Source organism: Cannabis sativa, chromosome 8 (assembly GCF_029168945.1).
Source record: "Cannabis sativa cultivar Pink pepper isolate KNU-18-1 chromosome 8, ASM2916894v1, whole genome shotgun sequence".
NCBI classification, from domain to species: Eukaryota; Viridiplantae; Streptophyta; class Magnoliopsida; order Rosales; family Cannabaceae; genus Cannabis; species Cannabis sativa.
In genome coordinates this window covers 16,130,095-16,151,214 of record NC_083608.1, presented here as the reverse complement: position 1 = coordinate 16,151,214, position 21,120 = coordinate 16,130,095, and the positions used below count along the sequence as shown (strand labels likewise).

The window sequence follows — 21,120 nt, the reverse complement described above, 5'->3', positions numbered from 1 at the left end:
AGAAATTAAACTTAATTGTTTATATAAAAAATTATTATTTTTCAGCAAAACATTGTATTAAATACTATACAATGTAACCCAACAAAATACTATCAAATACAATGCAACACAAAACACAATTTAGAGTAGCAAATATCAATGCAGTTGGTCGTCACTGAGTAAAGTTTCACGGTTTAAGCAGCGCCACATTATTTCTCACAACCATTCTCTCCCTCTCACTCGCTGTTGCTACTTCTATCAGGTATCTAATCTTTGCTATCTTCTCTATTATATTATATGGGATTTCCACCAACCATGGATATATGCACATATATATACATAATTAAGTTTATATAACCCGAATGTGAAAAGACTGTAACACTACTGCAAATCAACTAAGTTAAACACTATAAAGCCTTCATTTTTAATCCAGCTTTACACCATCCTTTCTTATTAGGCACTTAGTTTTTCCTAATGAAAAGGAGGGAACTGCTTGTTAATCTGTTTGAATCATGTAATAGTTTGAAATCAGTGGCACAGCTTCATTGTCAAACCTTCAAAGCCGGCCTTACTCATCAAGATAGCTTTTTTGCCACAAAACTCAATGTCTTGTATGCAAAATATGCATCAATTGGGCATGCCCGCAAACTGTTCGATGAAACGCTTCATAGGACTGTTTATTTGTGGAATGCTGCACTTAGGAGCTATTGTAGAGATAAACAGTGGGAAGAGACCTTGAGTCTCTTTTACAACATGGTATCTACTGGAAGAGCTGATGATGAAAAGCCTGATAATTTTACAGTACCCATTGCTCTTAAGGCGTGTGCAGGGTTAAGGGCGGTGGGATATGGCAAAACATTACATGGGTTCATAAAGAAACATGGAAAGTTTTGTGAAGACATGTATGTGGGTTCTGCTTTAGTAGAATTCTACTCAAAATGTGGGCTTATGGATGATGCTTTACAAGTGTTTAAGGAATTTTCTATGCCTGATGTTGTTTTGTGGACTTCAATGGTTACTGGGTATGAGCAAAATGGATATCCTGAAGAAGCACTAATTTTTTTCTCCCAAATGGTTATGTTGGAAGGTTTAAATCCTGACAGAGTGACACTTGTCAGTGTTGTTTCTGCTTGTGCTCAGTTATCCAATTTTAAGCTTGGTAGTAGTGTACATGGCTTTGTCATTAGGAGGGGCGTTAATACTGATTTATCTTTGGTCAATTCACTTTTGAATCTATATGCAAAGACAGGTTCTGTAAAATCTGCCACTAGCTTGTTTAATAGAATGCCAGAACAAGATGTGATATCGTGGAGCTCAATTATTGCCTGTTATGCTCTTAACGGGGCTGCTGTGAAAGCATTAGATTTTTTCTCTGAAATGGTTAATCGGAAAATTGAACCCAATTCAGTAACAGTTGTTAATGCATTACAGGCATGTTCGATTGCCTGTAACTTAGAAGAAGGTATTAAGATTCATGAACTTGCTGTTAGGAAAGGTTTTGAGCTGGATGTCTTGGTATCTACATCTCTAATTGATATGTACATGAAGTGCCTCACCCCTGACAAAGCAGTAAATATCTTTGAAAGAATGCCCACGAAAGATGTGGTTTCTTGTGCTGCATTGTTAGGTGGTTATGCTCATAATGGAATGCCTCATAAATCAATGGGGATATTTTGCTACATGTTATTACATGAGATTAAACCTGATGCTGTTGCTATGGTGAAGATTCTGGCAGCTTGTGCACAGTCCGGGATTCTTCAGCAAGCTCTCTGCCTTCATTGCTATGTGCAGAAAAGGGGATTTGACAAGAACATTTTTGTTGGAGCTTCACTGATAGATTTGTACTCAAAGTGTGGTAGCCTAGATAATTCTTTCCAAATATTTGAAGGAGTTGTGAATAAAGATGTTTTTATTTGGAGTGCCATGATTGCAGCTTATGCAATCCATGGGTGTGGAGAAGAAGCTATAAATATATTTGATCAAATGGTTAAGAATTCAGGTGTTAGACCTAACAGCGTCACATTTCTCTCTGTTTTATCAGCTTGTAGCCATTCAGGTCTAGTTGGAAAGGGGTTAGAAATATTTAATACAATGCTGCAATACCAACTGAAACCAAATTCTGAGCATTATGGAATGATAGTTGATCTTCTGGGTCGCATTGGAGAGTTGGAAAAGGCCATGGACATTATCAACAAAATGCCATTTCAAGCAGGGCCACATGTTTGGGGAGCTTTGCTTGGTGCTTGTCGTATTCATCACAATGTCAAATTGGGAGAGGTTGCAGCCAGGAATCTTTTTATGTTAGATCCTAACCACGCAGGGTATTATATATTGCTGTCAAATATCTATGCCGTGGACGAGAAATGGGAAAGTGTGGCAGAACTTAGAACTCTAATTAAGGAGAAGAAGCTGAAGAAGACATTTGGTGAGAGTACAGTTGAAGCAGGAAAGAACATCTATAGCTTTGTTGCTGGTGATAGATTTCACCCCGACTCTGATCAGATTTACGAATTATTGAGTATGTTGGAGTTGAAGATGAGGCAAGAAGCTTATCTTCCTGATATTGAACTTCTGCATCATGATGGCGAGGTATTATAGTTATACAAATGAAAATGAAAATATAAAGTACTCTCCTAAGCCCAGTATAATTTAGGAAAATGCTACTCTTCCCTCCAATGTCTCTGTGGGAATAGGATAAACCACACTGAAAATAAGGCTTTGACCTGATAAGGAGAGATTGACTCTATGATCTTTAAGAAAACGGAGGTATAAAGATTAAGTACAAAATGGAATCTTAACTCTTCTTTTTGTAATTACTTTCATTATGCTCCAAGATAAAACTGAAAAGAAAAGCCTTCAATTATCAGTGTAAGTGAGCCAACATTGTACAAAATTTTGGCAAGTTTTGTTTGATATCGATTTTGTTGAGATAAGGTTCCTTCAAATTTAGACTCTAGGCACATTCTTCTCTAAAATGGTGCTGTCAATCCTATCAATGTCTATAGAGTAGTGGTGTTAACCAAGACACAAATAACTTTGTCTTGACTCTATTAGTGTAGATAGATATACTAAATTAAATGTAGTGATATTAATGAGCTGTAAATATAACAGCTATAGATTTCAGAAGGTAAAGTTATTAGCAAAGTAATTGCTGGAGGGTCTGGGAAGACGAAAGCACGAAGATCCCCGCAAAACATTTATATTTGTTTTTTCAAGAAAGTTTGTCATATAGAAACTTTGCTACTGTTTCTTATATAAGTCAAACCAATGAGACAGAAAAGTATTAAAGCAAACCACTAAACCAGCGCACCCATTAGTGCGGTTACATGTTTTCATTGGCATAGTAATCGCAATTCATTTTGGCTCCTGTAAATTTTGTCAATGAATGTGAAGCAAAAATCATGTGACAGAATGATTTAGTTCATAATGTATGTATTTATATAGTTATAGGCATGTTAAGGAGTGTTTTTCCCTCTTCTTTTTTATTTACGAAAGGGGGATGCCCTCTGCACGTTTCTTTCCTCCCATAATTGCTCACCAAAAGTACTTAAATTATATCACATCTAGAGTTATATCTGTTATTAATTTTCCTAATTATCTTGTAATGGATTAAGCCATCTAATCTTCTCAATCTCATTTCCTTTTTTTTTTTTGATTAGCTCTCATGACTATACAAAAGTCTGCAACTGCAAGGAGAATCAGTAAAGCATCTGCAACACTAAATAGAAAATGGATAAGATGCCTTTGTGGCATGTCTGTGTTCAATGAAAGCTAGCATGTTCCCGTGCGTATGAAGGATATTTAAGTAGGCTTGGCTTATTTTAAGGTATGCAAGTCTATATACCAATTCAAGTTTCAACATTTGCTTGTTTACTATGTGTTTTACTATTCTAATACTGTAAAGGTAAAAAAGGAGGGCTTGATAGTTGGTCTCCAACAAATCCTATATCCTTAGTACTACCAGTTTGATATTTAGAACTGATAAAACGATATCATTGACATCTGACAGTATTACATTGAGGAATTTCGCATAATATGAGCTTACTCCGCCTACTAGCTCCATCTTTAATCTCGAAATCCTTGAAATCGTGTGGGAAACTACATTGCTATGGTTCACAGTCAGAAAGAATCCAACTGATTCATACAGAGGCAACATCAGTTAATGTTGTCACTTCCATTTGTAATTCGTTCAGAAGTGGTTTAGATTGGGACACACTCACTAAAAAATTTCATCATGTTGAGCTTGATGAACTACTTGTTGAGAAAGTACTATTGGAATTGAAGGGACCCATTGATGCAAAGCAGGCTTTGGGTTTCTTTCATTGGTCATCTCACAGAAACAAATCTGAGCATGGAGTCCAGTCTTACTGCATAGCCATTCATATTCTGGTCCAAGCTCGGTTGAATGTGGATGCTAGAGCTTTGATTGAATCAGTTTTGAAGAAAAATTCTGGAGACTCTTCTAGATTCCTAGTGGTGGATTCACTACTTAGTAGTTATAAAAATACTGCTTCGAATCCATTTGTTTTTGATCTGCTTATACAAGCTTATTCTAGATTGAGAATGTTTGAGGCTGGTTTTGAAGTTTGCTGCTATTTGGAAGAACATGGGTTCTCATTAAGTCTTGCAACTTTCAATACTTTGGTGCACGTTGTTCAAAAGTCTGGCCAGAGTACTCTAGTTTGGAAGATTTATGAGCATATGATTACAAAAAGGATATACCCTAATGGAACAACGATTCGAACATTAATTAGCTCGTTGTGCAAGGAAGGGAAGCTGCAAAAAGTAATTGGAATGTTGGATAGGATCCATGGAAATAGATGCTCTCCGTCTGTGATCATCAACACTAGTTTGATTTTGAGGATTTTAGACGAAGGTAGAGTTGAAGATGGTGTGGAGATACTGAAAAGATTGTTGCAAAAGAATATGGTTTTTGACACCATTGCTTACTCTTTGATTGTTTATGCTAAAGTGAAGCTAGGAAATTTAGGCTCTGCCTGGGTTGTTTATGAAGAAATGCTGAAGAGAGGTTTTCGGCCAAACCCTTTTGTTCTTACGCTGTTTATAGGAGGCTACTGTGAAGAGGGAAGAATTGAAGAAGCAAATTGCTTGATGCAAGATATGGAAGACATTGGTTTGAAGCCTTATGATGAGACTTTCAATTACCTAATTAAGGGCTTTGCCAAGGCAGGAAGATTAGAAGAAAGCTTAAGAAGTTGCGAAAGAATGGTGGAACAGAGCTTTATTCCGAGTTGTTCTGCTTTCAATGAAATGATTGAGAAGCTTTGTGAAAATGGAGATATGGAAAAAGCTAATGCAGCATTAACTCAATTATTAGAGAATAAAGGTTTCAAACCAAATGAAATCACTTATGCTACTCTGATTAATGGCTATGAGAAAAAAGGTGATGTTGAAGAAGTTGTCAAGCTTTTTTATGAAATGGAGAACATGCTACTATCTCCGGGTTCGTCTGTTTTTGCAGCATTGATAAAGAGCTTCTGCCAATCAGGTAAAATGGAGGAAGCAGAGAAGCATTTTCAGATTATGAAAGACCGTTCGCTAGCTAGAGACGAGTGCTTGTACGAGACAATGATCGTTAACTACATTGAGAAGGGAGACAAGAAAAGGGCCCTTAGACTTCACAATGAAATGGTTCATGAAGGGCTAAGGCCTCATTGCCAAATACTTGATACATTTCCAAGTACTGCTAACTGTAAAGCTTCTTGTTCACTTGGTAAGTTTCAGTCATCTTCCAAAGTACTTTGAATTTAATATATGTCAAAAATAAAATAACAGTTATATTTCTGTTCAATCTCTATATAAATAGTAGTTTAGAGCTTTTAGTGATTCATTCATGAACTCAACATAATAATAATGTCTATAATAAAATGCTTGCATGTATATATGTTCAACTTAGATTTATTATTTATAAAAGCTCTACTACTAATGAGAGATCTTTTGGCCATTAAAGCTCAATAGGGAATCAACACAACACTCATTTATTTGAATCAAATATATAGCTTGACCTAGGTATTAAGGTATTAGCTAGGAACACATCATATATGGCAATTGTCCACAATAAACCATCCATTAACTAATTGAACTACATAACTTAAAAATGAATAAACTACAAGACAAAAACCAACCTCAAAAGCTCTCCCGAAACCAATAATATATAGCATCAATAAAGCATTTTGAAATTTCACTTCTAATTCTATATGTCAAATATGGATACGTTTAATTATTCATTGTTACAATCTAAACAGTCAATAATCCTTTATAAACAGTTTATATTGAATAGGGATAAATTTACCATTTTACCTTTCAATGTATTTTATCCTTAAAGCACTTAGCTACTTGTAAATGATATTTCAGTAAACTAATATAATTACTGAAATAAGCGCTCTATCATTTATTGCGTTAACCCAAGCTTTAAGAAAAGCATAGTTTCACTTCTAATAGAAGTTATAGATTTTATATCTGTGATTAATGATCCTACTCAATTGCACTACCAAATTCTCAAGATGTAAGTATGGGCTAGTCCTACAGGTAAGCTGGTAACGAACAAGTCAAAGAACCCGTATAGTAAAATTAAGTTAGAATTTAACCATCTTAGGATTGAGATCAATTGACCTAAGATTAATTAAGTGACATTGACTTAGAAAAGACATAACAGTAAGTTTATGATATCTTTTTCACTATCAATATCAGTTCAATTTGATGTATAGTCGATACATTTGATACTAGTTTACTTTGCTAATGACCTGAAAAGGACATTCCACTTATACAAGTGTAAGTAAACCACATCATTGATTATCACACGTCAATATAAATCCAGTGCACTGATAAATCGTGGGACTAAATAGTTTGAAGTATATAATCATATGATTATTTTCTATTGTATAGACAATATTATAATCATGAATAACTATATATTCAGGATATAATAGAATTTATATATTAAACATATAATTATGAAAGTTATCATGTTAACTATGCAATATATTTATGTCCAACTTCTAAGGAGAGTAATTTATGATTTAGACACCTAATTTAAAGGAGGTTTCTGTAATATTATCTTTGCGGGTTCTACATGTTTTTTTTTTGGTAAAATATGTCTTCAATATTATATTTTTACTCATTGTTATATAAACATTGACAACTTTGTTTGTTAATTTATAGTTGAAATTGAGAAATTTATGTCCATCTTTTAAGGAGAGAATAATTTATGATATAGATAGTTTTTTCTAAAAGAAATATAATATGTTCATGATAATAATTCTTTGCGAGTTGCTGATTTAGGAGATGATATTTTACAGAGAATCCTCCTAACTGTGTTGCTGACAGTTTTTCATCTTCTATGCCTCCTACACCTCAGTATAATTGGAATGAGTTAATGTAGGTAAAAATAATAAGGAATCAAGAACAATCCTTACAACAAGTCTAAAAAAAAATCAACTAGAGTAACCCTTACAAATAATTTAGCAACCCTTTTGAGCACCATGTAAAAATAATAACCAAACTCATCTAACAATCTCACAAACAAATTTAGCAACCCTTACAACAACTTAATATAAAAACAACCAAATTCAGCAACATGTGAAGTACACCCAACCCAAACACAATGCAAAAACAGGTAAGAACCAATCAATCAAAATAGAGAACCAATTTAGATTTACCTATAATCTCAAGAACCAAATAATTTATAATTTTGAATGAGATTTTTAAGCTTTGGATTTACCTTAAGCTGAGATATGAATGGTTGTAATAAACTTCTAATTCGAAATTCCATAGTTAAAGTTGAATGGCTAGAAATAATATTAGCATAAATCCATAGTTTATACAAGGCATTGAAATACTTACAAACTTGAATAGTTTCTCATAATAGTTTGGAATTTTGTTTTATTTTTTTTTTTATTTGGAATTGTTGGAAGAGATAGATTTAGGGTTGTGGAAGGTCAGTAGCTCTGATTGTCGAAAAAATTATTGGAACCAAAAGAGATTTACCATGGTGTTTTAAACCAGATTTTTTTTTTGGAACCCTTTGATAACTGTAGTTTTGCCAAAATATATATAGTATAAATAATTATGTTTAGCTATCACTATATATAAATACAAGAAGTCCAATTTCAAAAAATATATATATATATCATAGTTTTAAATAAATATATTAGTTAATTTCTAGAACTATTAATTTTAGAAGATATTATTTAGTTTATTTATTTTGTAATATTTGATTTCACTAAGTATTATTTAACATTATTTTGTGTTCGTAAAAAACTTTAAAAAAATTATAAATGTATCAAAAAAAATCAAAATTGTACTTCCAAGTATCTTTTTCATATATTTTGTTTTGTCACACATGAGTGTAATCTAGATTTCGTATTATTGATGTATAATATGGGTATAAAATTGCGTATATACTTAACTGTGTCTTTTTTATATGTGATGGATAGTGAATAAAATAGATAAATAAATACCATATTTTTTTTTTTTGTCATTAACTTATAATAAAGTTAGTTATAAACATTCAAATTTAGAATTAACATTTCATTATTTTGTGTTTCTTTGTAAGAAAATTGATCTAAAAGCATGACATTCCAAATCACTTGACTAAAAAGAACTTGCCTTTAATTCTTACAAAAATTTAGTTTGGATTTCCAATGCTAACAATAATCTTTGAGCTTAACAAGTCCTATATGGTGAAGCTATACATATTTTGGCCATTCAGTAGTACTATTAATCCTATTTATCTCCTTGAGATTGTAATCAGTTGAAGCCCTTGCCCTTGGTTCAAAGAAAGGTTTAAAAGGGAGCTACCACTAATCGTTGTGAAGATGCATCGGCGAAAATTGTTGATGATGTTTCTACTTTCGACTATCAAACAACACAAATGCAGGATCTCTTCGGGACAGTTTTTGAAGAGCAACTTCATCATACTTCATTGACTGAATATGCACCAACAAATACTTAAATATTTAAGGGAGGTCTGTACCTTTGTGTTTCTTCTATAAGGAAGTCGTTAACTTTTACTAGCGACGAGTCAAAATTCCCTGAATTGAGCCTGCAACTCCACGACGCCTTCCCTGAACATTTGGTACACAATACGAGTCATCATCATGCATATTCTCTTCTGATTTGTTTAGAAAATGAAATCTTACTCACCCTTTCGTTGTTAAATAAGTCATCGGCAACTGCTTCCATTTGCTTTCTTCTTTTCTCTTCTTTTACAAACTCAGTCATTTCCTCATTTCCGTTGTCAGATTCTCTGTTATCAAGAAGCATATATGGAAATGATATCAAACACCTGAATATACTTTAAACATCACAAAGAAAGGAGTTAGCCATAGTCGAAGGCAAATCTTACTTGTAAGGATACTTCGAGAACGGAATCAGGTTGTTAAAGCTATTCCCAGATTCAGTATCTCTCTACAGTTCAATTCCATATAAAGATACAGATAAGAACTTGTAATCATTCAAATAAAAATACAGATAAGAAATTACATTGAAAATTGATAATATATGACTTGGATTTTAATTCAATATATATAGACACTTAATCATATACCGTTTACTACACATTAGATATTCTGCAGAACTAAGAGAAAGTTCAATGCCCAATTTAAATGTAACAAAAGTTCATATAACAGAATAAAATAAATTGCAGAAATATCAAACTTAAAATAGTTATAAAGCATGCCATTTGGTTCCCCACTGGGAAGTGCACAATTACCTTTCTGAAACGTTTGAAGTTAACAACTTCATTGTTTACAGTACGTCTGGTTGTAGAAGAAGCGCTCATATCCCGAACAATTAAATTCTGGCTGTAAATGATATCCAAGTTTTCACCTTCCGTCTCGCTAACCCTGTCATTTTTGACATGACTACTGGTACTACTACTGCCCCTAAAGCTTGATAAATTAATTTTTAAAGCACAATCCTTCTGTTCATCCATGTTATCTACAGTGTCAATGACTGCTGCTGCAGGTGCAATAGTCGTTGGAGGAATTGGTGTAACGATGTTAATGACTTCTTCAGAATGTGCAGAAGCAGTCGTTGGAGGAAGAACTGGCGTTACAATTTCAATGACTTCTTCGGAATGTGTGGCAGCAGTTACATGGACCGAAGACGTTACAGCTTCTGCTTCTGCTTCTGCTTCAGCTTCAGAATCTTCTACAAATGTCTCATCTGTGGAGCATGAGGATGATACAACTACTGCACCGAGTTCAAAATGTTACTTCATTATAAATATATTTATGATACAAATAATTTTACAAGCATGATTATGTAGATTGAGATCACATCTCTATAGAATTATATGTCTAAATTACAGCAGAGGAGATTATTATTTTGCCTTGTAAATTATGAGAATTAAATACACATGAGATATGCATGAAGTGAAGAAGGGAAAGACCAACTATAAAGAATCTTTTTCTGACTAATGGAACCAAATAAATGATAAGTACACAAGTTAATTGAAACTATCTTAATAATTAGGAATATTTTAGGGATATAATTACATATTGATAAGCAAAATATTAAACTAGAAGACACAGGATGGTAATTTGTAAGTGTTTTACTATAAAAATATTAAACTAGTTGTGAATTTCAATTTATGATTGTAATCATAACAGATTATTGAATTATCATTCTCTTCTTCCCTCTCCTCTTTACTCTTACTTTCTATACCGTCTTACATCAGACACATTAGCTTAGCCAGTATTCTAGTCTCTACTAATAAGAAAATGAGGGACCCGAAGCGATAAACTTTTGGAAGCATTTGATCATCTACAGCAACAATTGTTGGAAAGAAAGACAATAACAAAGCTGTAATTTATCACAAGCAAAACAAACAAACTCACCGCAAGGTGATATCAAAATGGATCGATCCAGTATCCCAGTTAAAATGGCCCGTATCAAGTCTATTTCCTTCACTCTAGATACTGCATTGAGTTTATTAAAGCAATCGATTTTGTAGGATGACCCTCCGGGGATGACACAAACAACATAACTGCTTTCTTCATGTTTTGATCCCTGGAAGAATTCATTCAAAAGGTTTCAGATAGGGACAATTTTAAACAAAGATCATATACAGCCTTATTTTTCTAGAAAGACAACCACGAATAAAATAATTCCCTCAAGTTTATTTATATTAATAAAAATATTTTTCAACGGCAACTAAAATACAAAGCTTGTCTTAAAAGAGAGATTCATACTTGACTGCTTGAACTAAACCCTTCAATGGAAAGAATCTTTGCTCCAGCTAGCTCTAATAGGGACTTCAACTGATTTCGGTATTTATACTGTATTTGTAGAAAAGAACAAACCAAATGAAATTAGATTGTTGTGATTATGTAGCTCAGGAATATACAATCTTGAGGTTATTAATCACATTTAGCCCTAAAATCAAAAATTATTATGACTGTAGTTGATCCTACTGTCTGTTTTTTTGAGTGAATTGTTGTGTAATAGGCATAGTCATAAAAGCTCCTTATCAACTATAAACACAAAAGTTATAATATATTCATATAAAAATATACATTACATAAATGGGGGCCAAAATTTTACACTGTTTATCGAGTCCAACACAAAAGTATATCCATCCAAACAATTTTCGCGAGTTCCCGGGTCTGCAAGTTTGACTGAGACATCCTCTACTGAGAGAGTTGGGGTGTGGCTGATAAAGATCAGAAATGATACTTTGATTAGAGTGATAATTCCAAATCTACACATAATAATCACTATCTATAATAATAACTTACTCGCTGCAGCTAGGGATTTCAGTGCAAATCTTCTCTTCAGCAACTGTCTACAGAGAAATTAACACTGACATAAGAAAAAGTTAAATAAACTATAATTGCATTTTTAAATGTTCCTATAAATTTATGTAATCAATAACATTTGAAATTGAATATGAAACATTTGTTTACTTCAACCCAGCTAATCTGAACACAAGCTTTCTTCGCCACAATAGCATCTAGTAACTCTTCTCTTAAGGGAGTCAGCTCATCAACAAGTACATGGGTGCACTTTTGGTGGAAATTGTAAGTAATATCAGCACCTGGGATCAAAACAGAAGATACCAAGTAACTCTCACTTTATGTACTAATTAGAAAAAAACACACATCAAATGCCAAGTACTAGATGGCATCAAATGGGGTATCAAGAAATATTATGTAATGTTTTTTATCAAATGCAAATAATTAAAAAATCACTTGAAGGCAGCATCTTGATCTCAGGATATACATAGATAACTTGTGCCATACTAATTTTGGATACGGTGGCCAGAGCAGGATGAGTGAAAACTAAACCATACTTGTAATGGGGCAAAATATGACATCATCTGTTCTTTGATTTTTTTTTTTTTCTTTTATTTTTATTAAGAAACAGAGACTAATATTATTGATAGGTAAGGTTTAAAAAAAGAAAGAAAAAAATACAGAAGTTAAGAGGATAAGGTATCATCTTATTGTTTACAAACAAGTACTCCAATAGCTAACTAAATCAGACAAACAGATATCTAAAAAAAAAATAAACTGAAACATCCAAAGAACCACCAATTTATCTGTAATTCATTCTTGCCGTTTCTTTCTTGGTGATTTTCCATCCCTTCTTTCTGTTTGTATGAATTATGTCAAGAAATATACTATTGAAAAACTCAGTTTAAATGCCAACCAAATTTAGGTACACGCGGTATAAGCCAAGCTACTGACTCCCCAACCCCACAACCGTGTTAATATTCAGCAGCAAAACTAACTACATAGCCAATACTTGATTTGCAAAGTTAGGGGAGTTGGGTGGCATACTATTTTATTGAATTAGAGAAGAAAAAGAAAAGTTCATTTGTGTTTTGGAGGCTTCCTTCTTCATCTATGTTTGGTTGAATTTGTTGTCTCTTTGTAAGCATCGAGGTTATGTAATTAGTACAAGAAAATAACCTATAGCAGAAATAATACTTTTGAGATTATTGATATCCAGCAACCAATAAATTTATTAGCCATAAGATATGGACATTTTCTTTCAAGGAAAAAAAAAAGAAGAAAAAAATCAAAGAAAAAACTTTTAACAATTATATACTCGGTATCAAATCGTTGCTAGCAGTATTTATTCACTAACCTATTAATGAAAGTTTATCTTGAAAGGACTGAGTCACTTGGTGGGGCTCCAAAGAGTAGACCCAAATAATGAATGGAACAAAAGAAAACCTGTCAATTTGGACACAAGGAAGATGCACATGTAATTGAAATTTTTCGCTTGTTGAATCCACTAAAAGTATACCAACAAATATAACTACATCTAAATTCTCCAGCAACAGCTACGATTTAAAGAGACAATGACGTTAATAAACTCACAAGTTTTCAAATAATTGTACAACTTTCTATCCAAAAACACTTTCCTACTCGTTGCTTTCGCCAATAGCAACACTTAGAAGAGCGAAAACAAGGGGGAGAGAGAATACCTGTATGTTGCATTCCCAGTTCCAAATGAAATCAGGTTCCCATCTGTTAAAACTGTTTCTTTTCCTGGGAACTCATGGACTTTCTCCATTGACCCAAGGCTCTTGTTAATAAATGTTCCATACTTTGAGCAATCTTTAATTCGAACTTTGTTGGACAAATTAGAAGTCTTCGTATGTGGGGGATTAGCAGAAGTCATCTCATCAACAAATATTTCTGCATGGACCCGAGAAACACCTTTGTCCTTTGTGATAATTATATCACACCCTACAATGACATAAAAGGCCATACATAAAATTTTCATTTAAAAAGAAAAAGTTATAAAAAAAGAACTCCATATTGCAACATTCTCATTTGGGGATAAAGAGTATTTTCACATCCTTTTTCATCAATCTACAGTGTGGTTGTCATTTAGGTTTTCAGGACGATAATTAAACATGGTAGTTGTCATTTTCATGCTTCATATTGCAATTTGCAAAATTCTCCTAACGTTGTAATTCTCATGGATAAAGAAAAATAATACAAAATAGACATGGTGTATTGTACCTTTGCGACCCACTTTGTATGAACCCTTTGCAGTGATATAGTATTTATTTTCACCTGTTGTGTTAATCATACTCAGTGATTCAGTAAAGATCTAAAGCCAATATAAATAAATAAAAATAAAAAAACATAAAATCAAAAAATAAAGACCAACCAAAACCACAGCAAACTGTTCCATAAACATTGTATTTTCATTAAAGTTACAAAAGGGTTTAAGAAACTATATGATGGAAGATCCAAAGTAAGGTAGAAGGCCAAAAACCTATATATCAAAGCACAAAGAAAACACAAACCGGTGAGACAAACTAAACCATATTCTTCAACTGAAATTAATTGCAATAGAGGGTATACATCTAAATTATCTAGAATTGCTTTTTATTTCATTTATCCTTTGTCAGTGGTGCCATACCCTTTGTCCTTTCGAAATCATGGGTTGCACCAAGAGTGGGAAGTGCCCGACCGCAGTCTATCCAATCTTCAGCTCAAGGTTAAGCACATTTGAGCCTAGTCCAGGGCATTAAATGCCCAAGACTAACAAAAACATGGGAATTCGAACTCTCAACCAAAGAAAGGGACATTTAAGAACATCCTAACCCCTCCACTACACCACTAATTTAGTCATCAAGAACTGAAGTTGCTGTACACTGATTTCTATCCCATAAACCCAATCCATCCTGGGAATTGTCATTAAAATCTATTTCTTAAAATCAATATTAAGGAAGAAACATTGTTCAATGCCACAAATCACCAGCATTCTCTTGTTACACAAGTCCCTCCCTACCAACATAAACAAACTTCCCCTTTCTTCTTACACAGACACACACAAACCCCTTCAGTGTATAAACAAGGAAAACTATACAAGGCAAACCACTTTTGGAGAGCATTATTCATATTTACAGATAAAACCTATCTAAATATTAATTAATTTTTGGGAAAAAAAAAATGGATAATGAATCAGTGGTGAGACTTTTTGGTTTCTTTGCCTAAAATCACAAATACCATGATAAAGATTACATATTTATTGTTAAAATTTTCTGGGAAACAAATTAAAAGGAAAAAAATGAGAGAAGATTTCAGTGAAATGGTAAGCTAACCTGGGGAGGGATCAACGGGAATGAGGCCGAAAACCATGGCTTCCGTAGATACTGTTAAGTTGAGTGTTAGCTATTAAAATTCAAAACCACAACAACAAATTGCGGTATGTTCTTGAAAATGATTTTACTACTCAACAGTCAACACTACAAATCCACCAAGCACCCCAAAAAATCCATAAATGTTCTTTTTTTGGTTCTATTTTCAAACCCAAAAATATTGTCCCGCCGCACGCAACCCTTTCATTTTCTTATTCTTCTTTTCTTTTCTTAAAATAGTTAAAATGAGAGGAACTTAGATTTTTTATTTATTTAGGCTAATTTATAATTCCCCCGAACTTTGACTTACCAAATCGTGCTCCCTAAACTAATTTTGACGTTAAAAATTCTCCTTAAACTTTTTTTTTTTTTTTGACAATTCTCCTTAAACTTTTGATAATGTTAAATTTGTAGTATAGTGTCTTGTTCTGTTCATGTTAATAACAGAGTACTGACGTGGCTCCTATTATGCATTTTACGTAATTTAACACGTGTAATTTTCTTATTTTTTTTTATTTTATTTTTTAGGTTCAGTTTAGGGTTTTGAGACCCATTTTCTCCAGAACACCCCCACCCACCACGAGATGACGAAGAAATTCCCCCACCCACCACCAGAAGAACTTCCAACGAGAAGAACACCCATCCACCGCCATATTTTTGGGTCTTCTTCTCCAATATGAAATTTGTCTTCTTCTCCCTCATTCTCTTTCTTCTTCTCCGTCATTCTCTTTCTTCTTCTCCCTGATTTTATACCAACCGGTGTGCCCTTTCCTCTATTCTCCTTCATTTTTCTTATGAAACCAAAGAATGTCGCACTTTAGCAACTCAGTCAATAGTTGTAGAAGGTATAAGGTGTTATATTATTTATAATAATATAATATATAGATTAAATATGTGTAATAAACTAATAATATGTAACATATGACTATATTAGTTGTCATCTTTTTGTAACATTTGGGGAGTTGTTACTATGAGTAACCTCCACCATTATCACCAACATTAAAAGTGTAAAAGATGTTACACACTTTTATTTGAAATTCTTAATGTTATAGGAGTTATGGTCTGTGTAAGAGTTACATTTGAGTCCATAACATCTATAGGGGTTATGAGTTTGAATTTCAAATGGTGATATCCTAAACACTATATAAAGAGGTCTAAGGTGCTCATTTTGGAGAGGAAGTTTTCTATCAAGAAAGCACTTTGCTAGAAAATCCTAAAGGCTTGATAATTCCCAAATATATTTCCTAGAGAGTTCCCTTAGTGCTTAGAGATAGGGGGAAATAAGCTTTTGGACAAAGGTGTAATACCTTGTTCAAGTCATGGTGATCTCCACTAATCTACACTCAAGGTTGTGAGTGAGTGTTTATATATATATATATTATTCTCTTGTTATATATATACATATATTATATTACATGTGTTGTAATCTTCTCTTCTACCTTTCATATATATATGTAATATATATATAGTGTATATATATGTATTGTAACATATATTTAATCAATCTCTGATTTTAGTCCTTGTATTATTTTACAATAGAGTTGTAATAAATCTTGATTTTCTTCCATTGTTATAAAATCTCTAACAATCAAAAGCTTATTCCTTTTCAATGGAAGAGGAGATAAATCAAGATTGTGAGAATACAAGGATAAGAAATTTTATGTGAAAACCATTCATGGGTGAGCATGGTGGTGTATATTATGTGATTTACTATTTCATATGATAGTAATATATATAATATATATATGAGTTATATATATGTGACATATATATGATTATGAGTTTATATCATATAATATATAGTGATATATAATATGATATTTGAATTTATTACATGTTTGTATGTGTATATATATGAGATATATAATATATAACATGTATATGAGTTATGTGTATTACATATATGATGAGATATGACATAATATATATATTGTGAGATTAAATATGTAGAAATACTTATTTTCTATGTATTTATATGAGATATGTGTATATAATATATATCATGTATATTAATGTGTATATATGTTATATATGTGTGAGGTATGTAATATATATAGTTGTGTAATTAATGTATATATTATGTGTATATGATATACATGTATATTATAGTATATATGTTATATATATATATGAGATATGTAACATATATATTGTGAATTTAATATTCATAATATGTGTATATTACGTATAAGAAGTTGATTAGTAACATACATATTATATTAATATATGTGTTATATAGTATGATAATAATGTTGATAGTAATAATATAATATTGTTTATTGCTATTGATGTGGAAATTATTATCATCTATTTTGTGAATAAATAATATTTTAAATTCTTTTTTAATTTGGTAGTGAACATCTTACTTTATGAGATAATAAAAGATAGCTTTTGAGAAGTTACATCTTTTATTGGGTTATAAGAGATAATCATCTCATATTATGAGATAAAAAAATGAACTATGAGAGTTACACTTATGAGAATTGTCTTCTCATGCAAGAGCAAATGGATCATAAGTGAATCCAAACTTGTGAAATGAGCCATAAATTGGAAGAGCAATTTTGGACTCAAAAGTAAATGAATCAATGTGGATTCAAAAATTGTGAAAAAGATAACAAAATTGGAGAATCAATTTTGAATATCTTAAATAATCAAAATTGTGAACAAAATTGATGAGAATTTTGTTAACTTCGGTATAATTTTGGGCTAATCTCAATGAGGAGATAACCTTAAAATTATGAGTAAAAATAATCTCATTTATGAGTAGTAATATGAGTTTGATATTTTAGTTTTGTTGAGAAAACTAAAAATGTCAAATGGTATTTTTAAAGTGGCCTTAAAGAGTCATTTGAAGAGGAAAATACACAAAAGTGATATTTTATATACACTTTATGGTAAAAATGTGGGGGTGAGCCACAAATTTAATCAAAATGTGTTGAGACATTATTGATTAATTTATTTGATTTTGAATTCAAATTCTAAATCAAGTTAGCTATGTGCATAAGTGAAAATATTGGCATATTTGGTGTCAAATTTTTGGTAAAAATAATTTCAAGAAGGAAATTAAAGTTAAGAAAAATTATAGAGACAAAGTGGTCTTCTATATTTTAAAATCAAGATATTGTCTTGATAATGAAATGTGAAAGTGTGACTCCAATATGAGAAAGTTTAAACATACTTGGTGTCTAAAAATAAAATATGAGAATTTAGACATGTTTGGTGTCTAAATTGGTATATTTTTGATATGTTTGGTATCAAAATTATTGAGAATTTGAGTTGTGTGAAAATTAATCTTTTATGATTGAATTTTCAAAGCTTAAGTACTTAAGGAGAAAAGTGGTCACAAAGTGAACACTATATTTTTTGGCATGCATGATTCACATGGAATCAATAGTGAGAGGTTATAACAAATCGCTTAATCTCCGTACAAGATTAAAGCATGAATTTTCGAGGGATGGGACCTAAACTCCCGTAGTATTTTGCTCATTGATGGTAACCTATCTTAACACTAGTAAAAATCTAGTCTTAAGTTCAATAGGTAATAACAAGTCAATAGAGTGAATTTTGTACTCAATTGTCCCATCTACGGATGAGTACATGTGGTGAAAATTGAGGGTTAAAATCGAAAGGTTTTTTAATGGAGCTTAAGTTTAAGAAAACTCACTTAGGCTTAAGAAGTGTCTAAAGAGTGGTGAGACACTAAAACTCCACCTATATGGGCTAGAGGTGGTGCCGCCTCTTATGAGAATTGGGAGTATTCTCTAGAGAGTCCATGAATTGGAATTTTGCACATGGCCATTAACGGTGCAAGAGCGAGACATGCGGTCTCAAGTGAGCATTAGCGAGGGTGTGTGTGTTATCACCGGTTTGTATTAAAGGAATAATGGTTCAATGCTACGGCAACCAAAATGTCGTCAAACTTTGTGGTAACTACACTAAGGTAAAATTCAAGTCGAAAGACATTTTACCTAATGCACCTAAGCAAGATTTCTTTAGAAGTGTGTATTTAGTCAATCAAAGTGGGGGAATGTTATATTTTGATATAATATTTTTGATTGATTAAATAAATGTTACAAATGTTACAAGTTTGTTACTAAAGAGATAATATTTAATCTAGTGGGGGATTGTTATATTATTTATAATAATATAATATATAGATTAAATATGTGTAATAAACTAATAATATGTAACATATGACTATATTAGTTGACATCTTTTTGTAACATTTGGGGAGTTGTTACTATGAGTAACCTCCACCATTATTACCAACATTAAGAGTGTAAAAGATGTTACACACTTTTATTTGAAATTCTTAATGCTATAGGAGTTATAGTGTGTGTAAGAGTTACATTTGAGTCCATAACATCTATAGGGGTTATGAGTTTGAATTTCAAATGGTGATATCCTAAACACTATATAAAGAGGTCTAAGGTGCTCATTTTGGAGAGGAAGTTTTCTATCAAGAAAGCACTTTGCTAGAAAACCCTAAAGGCTTGATAATTCCCAAAGATATTTCCTAGAGAGTTCCCTTAGTGCTTAGAGATAGGGGAAATAAGCTTTTGGACAAAGGTGTAATACCTTGTTCAAGTCATGGTGATCCCCACTAATCTACACTCAAGGTTGTGAGTGAGTGTTTATATATATATATATTATTCTCTTGTTATATATATATACATATATTATATTACATGTGTTGTAATCTTCTCTTCTACCTTTCATATATATATATATATGTAATATATATAGTGTATATATATGTATTGTAACATATATTTAATCAATCTCTGATTTTAGTCCTTGTATTATTTTACAATAGAGTTGTAATAAATCTTGATTTTCTTCCATTGTTATAAAATCTCTAACATAAGGAAGAGATTCAATGGAGTAGACCCATCTGTAGTTGTGGGTTTGAATCTGTAATCTGCACGTCAAGAACTGTTGATAATCCAAACAGAAAGTTCTATGGTTGCCCAAATTACAAGGTTAGAGTTTTTAGTTTTTTTTTTTTATTTTCCAATATTGATATTCAAGGTTTCAACTATTTCTGAAATTTATCCTTCAAATCCATGAATTAAAAAAGATTACTTGGTTTTCAACAAAATAGATAAATAAATTGGTGAGTTTTTTTTTAAAAAAAAAAAATTAATTTTCATTAATCACTTGAACAATACATCAACACCAGCACCAGCAGAACACTGTTGAAGAACACTGTGGTGGTGGTGTGGGAATTGGCAGACTGTTTTTAGCCACTCACAAATTGTGGTGGTGTGTTGGAATGGGCAGCTGTGTCGTGCTAGCCTACAAGTGGGTGTTAGACTCACTAATGGCTGCACATTTACGAGAAATGGAGATTAGATATTGTGGTTAACTCATGTTTTGTACTTGCTTGATTAGGGTGAGAGAAATGTTTAGTAGTTAGTCATGACTTTTTGAAGGGATTCAAATGAAGAATAATATTAACTCACAGACTAAGGCTCATTAACGCCTCAACTACGCAATTCTTATTAGCATCTCAAAATTAACTACTGACAATGGTGTGTTTGTGGAATTCTTTTCTTATTTATGTTATGTCAAGGACAAGGTGACAAAGAAGGTACTGCTCCAAGGGAGACTTAAAGATGGACTTTATCAGCTTAAAGTTCCTTCCATAACTTACCAAAATCAATCATATTCCTTCACCAGTAGTAGTTTAAATTTCTTTTTTGGTCTTTTAGTTTCACCCAAACAAAATGTAAACTAGTCTACAATTGGTACTTCTCCTTTTTTAATCAAAAATGTATGGCACAATCCCTTAGGCCATCCATCCTCTAGGGTTTTAGATCTTGTTTTGAAACAGTTAAATGTAAAAAGTGCTAATATGAATGAAAGCTTTTGTGATACTTGTCAACTTAGAAAATCTCATTGCCTTCCCTTTAAAATAAATAATTACCATGTTAAACAACCCATTGAGCTTGTACATTCAGATATTTGGGGGGTGGATGTCTATCACCAATTTTCGGTTCTATATCCAT

At 32.2% G+C, this 21,120-nt stretch overlaps 3 protein-coding genes across 4 annotated transcripts; 2 read left to right on the top strand and 1 right to left on the bottom strand.

Annotated features, from left to right (window-relative positions):
* The first annotated feature begins 252 nt into the window (after positions 1–252).
* On the top strand, positions 253–5,880 carry LOC115701475 (putative pentatricopeptide repeat-containing protein At3g01580). Of its 2 annotated transcripts, XR_009684028.1 has the most exons (3): positions 253–2,568; positions 3,639–3,805; positions 3,989–5,880. XR_009684028.1 is itself a non-coding variant. In XM_030629287.2 (2 exons), the coding sequence occupies exons 1-2, from the start codon at positions 454–456 to the stop codon at positions 3,645–3,647; spliced, it is 2,124 nt and encodes a 707-aa protein (XP_030485147.2). In that variant the 5' UTR covers positions 253–453; the 3' UTR covers positions 3,648–3,808. The 2 variants fall into 2 exon arrangements, 1 of the variants encoding a protein (XP_030485147.2); XM_030629287.2 differs by lacking the exon at positions 3,989–5,880 and having other exon boundaries at positions 3,639–3,808.
* On the top strand, positions 4,015–5,880 carry LOC115701476 (pentatricopeptide repeat-containing protein At1g66345, mitochondrial). The gene has a single exon (XM_061102463.1). The coding sequence runs from the start codon at positions 4,015–4,017 to the stop codon at positions 5,743–5,745; it is 1,731 nt and encodes a 576-aa protein (XP_060958446.1). The 3' UTR covers positions 5,746–5,880.
* A 2,678-nt stretch (positions 5,881–8,558) lies between these two features.
* Positions 8,559–15,393, bottom strand: LOC115700729 (nibrin homolog). Its single transcript, XM_030628360.2, has 13 exons — positions 15,074–15,393; positions 13,983–14,036; positions 13,439–13,703; positions 13,096–13,184; positions 11,910–12,040; positions 11,742–11,788; positions 11,548–11,656; positions 11,196–11,282; positions 10,842–11,013; positions 9,713–10,194; positions 9,347–9,408; positions 9,145–9,247; positions 8,559–9,065 (listed from the first exon to the last, which is right to left on the bottom strand). Exons 1-13 carry the CDS (start codon positions 15,108–15,110, stop codon positions 9,012–9,014), a joined length of 1,692 nt encoding a protein of 563 aa, XP_030484220.2. The 5' UTR covers positions 15,111–15,393; the 3' UTR covers positions 8,559–9,011.
* Positions 15,394–21,120: the final 5,727 nt, after the last annotated feature.

What these genes read in the sequence shown, in the direction of transcription:
- LOC115701475 (XM_030629287.2), top strand. Translation starts at nt 454, where the DNA reads ATGAAAAGGAGGGAACTGCTTGTTAATCTGTTTGAATCATGTAATAGT.
- LOC115701476 (XM_061102463.1), top strand. Translation starts at nt 4,015, where the DNA reads ATGAGCTTACTCCGCCTACTAGCTCCATCTTTAATCTCGAAATCCTTG.
- LOC115700729 (XM_030628360.2), bottom strand. Translation starts at nt 15,110, where the DNA reads ATGGTTTTCGGCCTCATTCCCGTTGATCCCTCCCCAG. An exon ending in ACTGGGAATGCAACATACAG is followed by an intron (nt 13,185 to 13,438) that starts GTATTCTCTCTC and finishes CCAAATTGACAG; the next exon opens with GTTTTCTTTTGTTCCATTCA. An exon ending in AGATAAACTTTCATTAATAG is followed by an intron (nt 12,041 to 13,095) that starts GTTAGTGAATAA and finishes TTTTGATCCCAG; the next exon opens with GTGCTGATATTACTTACAAT.